The 2,219-nt window shown below is 62.6% G+C and overlaps 1 protein-coding gene across 2 annotated transcripts in view; it reads left to right on the top strand.

The window, feature by feature from the left end:
* The window catches only part of LOC122192433 (potassium-transporting ATPase alpha chain 1-like), a 2,817-nt gene extending 711 nt beyond the window's left edge, over window positions 1–2,106 (top strand). Inside the window, exons 2-5 of one of the 2 annotated variants that reach the window (XM_042892971.1) lie at window positions 128–251; window positions 535–680; window positions 1,249–1,382; window positions 1,866–2,039. In XM_042892971.1, the coding sequence (XP_042748905.1) occupies window positions 128–251; window positions 535–680; window positions 1,249–1,382; window positions 1,866–2,013 (552 nt within the window). In that variant the 3' untranslated portion in view covers window positions 2,014–2,039. Of the gene's footprint in view, window positions 1–127; window positions 252–534; window positions 681–1,248; window positions 1,383–1,865 lie in introns of both variants that reach the window. The other variant, XM_042892972.1, reaches the window with a different exon arrangement.
* The last annotated feature ends 113 nt before the right edge of the window (window positions 2,107–2,219 follow it).

The following is a 2,219-nucleotide window of genomic DNA, read 5'->3' as shown; positions in this document are numbered from 1 at the left end:
CATTCACCCCAAAGTTCCCACTGTCCCCATTCACCCCATTCACCCCACTGTCCCCATTCACCCCATTCACCCCACACCCCCGTACCCCCCCATACCCCCCCCTCACCCCCCATCTCCCCCCCCCCAGTTCCCCTCGGTCTCCCTGGCCTACGAACGCGCTGAGAGCGACATCATGCACCTGAAGCCCCGCAACCCCCGCCGGGATCGGCTGGTCAACGAGCCGCTGGCCGCCTACTCCTATTTCCAGATCGGTGCGGGGGGCGGGGGGGGCTGGGGGGCCCTATGGGGGGGGCTATAGGGCTGTATGGGGGGGGCTGTGGGGCCCTATGCGGGGGGATATAGAGCGGTATGGGGGGGGGGGGTGTAGGGCCATATGGGGGGTGGGGGCTGCAGGGACCCCACAGGGACACACAGGGACACGTGGGGACACACAGAGACCCCACAGAGACCCACTGCCCCCATTTCCCCCATAATCCCCCATAATCCCCCATAACCCCCCCATAACTCCCCCTAACGCCCCCCAACCCCCCCCAGGCGCCATCCAGTCCTTCGCTGGTTTCACCGATTACTTTGTGGCCATGGCGCAGGAGGGCTGGTGGCCGCTGCTCTGCGTGGGGCTGCGGCCCCACTGGGAGGACACGCATCAGCAGGAGCTGCAGGACAGCTATGGGCAGCAGTGGGTGAGTGCGACCCACGGGGACCCACAGCACCCCACAGGGAGCCATAGGGAGCCATAGGGAACCATAGGGTGCCATAGGGACCCATAGGGACCCACAGGGACCCATAGGAACCCACAGGGACTCATAGGGACCCATAGGAACCCATAGGGACTCATAGGTACCCATAGGGAACCATAGAGACCCATAGGGACCCATAGGGACCCATAGGAAGCCATAGGGACTCATAGGGACCCATAGGGACCCATAGAAACCCATACAGACCCATATGGGTCCATAGGGACCCATAGGGATGCGTAGGGACCCATAGGGACCCATAGAGACCCGTAGGGACCCCATAGAGACCCATAGGGACCTGTAGAACCCACAGGGACCCATAGGGATCCCAAAAACCCATACAGACCCATATGGGTCCATAGAGATGCATAGGGACCCATAGGGATGCGTAGGGACCCATAGAGACCCATAGGGACCCATAGAGACCCATAGAGACCCATAGGAACCCATATGAACCCACTTGTGTGCCCCACATTTCTGTGCCCCACGTTTGTGCCCCCCGCGTTCCGCGCAGACGTTCGAGCAGCGCCGCTACCAGCAGTACACGTGTTACACCGTGTTCTTCATCAGCATCGAGATGTGCCAGATCGCTGACGTCCTCATCCGCAAGACGCGCCGCCTCTCCCTGCTGCAGCAGGGCCTCTTCCAGTACGGGGCGGGGGGCGCCGGGGGGGTCTATGGGGTCCCTATGGGGTCTAAGGGGTCCCTGTGGGGCTCTGGGGGTCTCTATGGGGTCCCTATGGGGCTCTAAGGGGTCCCTATGGGGCTCTAAGGGGCGCCTGTGGGGCTCTAAGGGTCTCTGTGGGGTCTCTATGGGGCTCTGGGGGTCTCTATGGGGTCCCTATGGGGCTCTAAGGGTCTCTGTGGGGCTCTATGGGGTCTCAGGGGGTTTCTGTGGGGTCCCTATGGGGCTCTGTGGGGTCCCTATGGGTCCCTATGGGTTTCTATGGTTCCCTGTAGATCTCAATGGGTCTCTATGGGTCTCTATGGGGGTCTCAGTGGGTCTCTGTGGGTCTCTATGGGGTCCCTATGTGTCTCTATGGGGTCTCTGTGGGTCCCTATGTGTGTCTGTGGGTCTCTATGGGTCCCCGCGCCCCACAGCGCCCCCAGCCCCCCTCTGTCTCCCCACAGGAACCACATCCTGCTGATCGCCATCGTCTTCCAGGTGTCCATCGGCTGCTTCCTGTGCTACTGCCCCGGGATGCCCAACATCTTCAACTTCATGCCCATACGGTGCGCCCCACAGCTGCCCCACAGCTGCCCTATAACTGCCCCATAGCTGCCCCACAGCTGCCCCATAGCTGCCCCACGGCTGCCCCATAGCGTCCCATGGTGACACACAGAGCCCTGTCTGTTCCTAACCCGCACTGCCCCGCAGACACCCCACAGATTCCCTCCCCCCCCCCGGCTCTGCCCACTGTGGGGCTCTATGGGGCTCTATGGGGCCCTATGGGGCGCAGTGGGGCTCTATGGGGCTCTATGGGG

This window comes from Lagopus leucura, unplaced genomic scaffold, assembly GCF_019238085.1.
Source record: "Lagopus leucura isolate 7727_CA_CO unplaced genomic scaffold, USGS_WTPT01 32949-0_obj-0_obj, whole genome shotgun sequence".
In the NCBI taxonomy this organism is placed as follows: Eukaryota; Metazoa; Chordata; class Aves; order Galliformes; family Phasianidae; genus Lagopus; species Lagopus leucura.
Note: the sequence above shows the minus strand (reverse complement) of the source record. Positions and strands in the feature narration are given on the sequence as shown.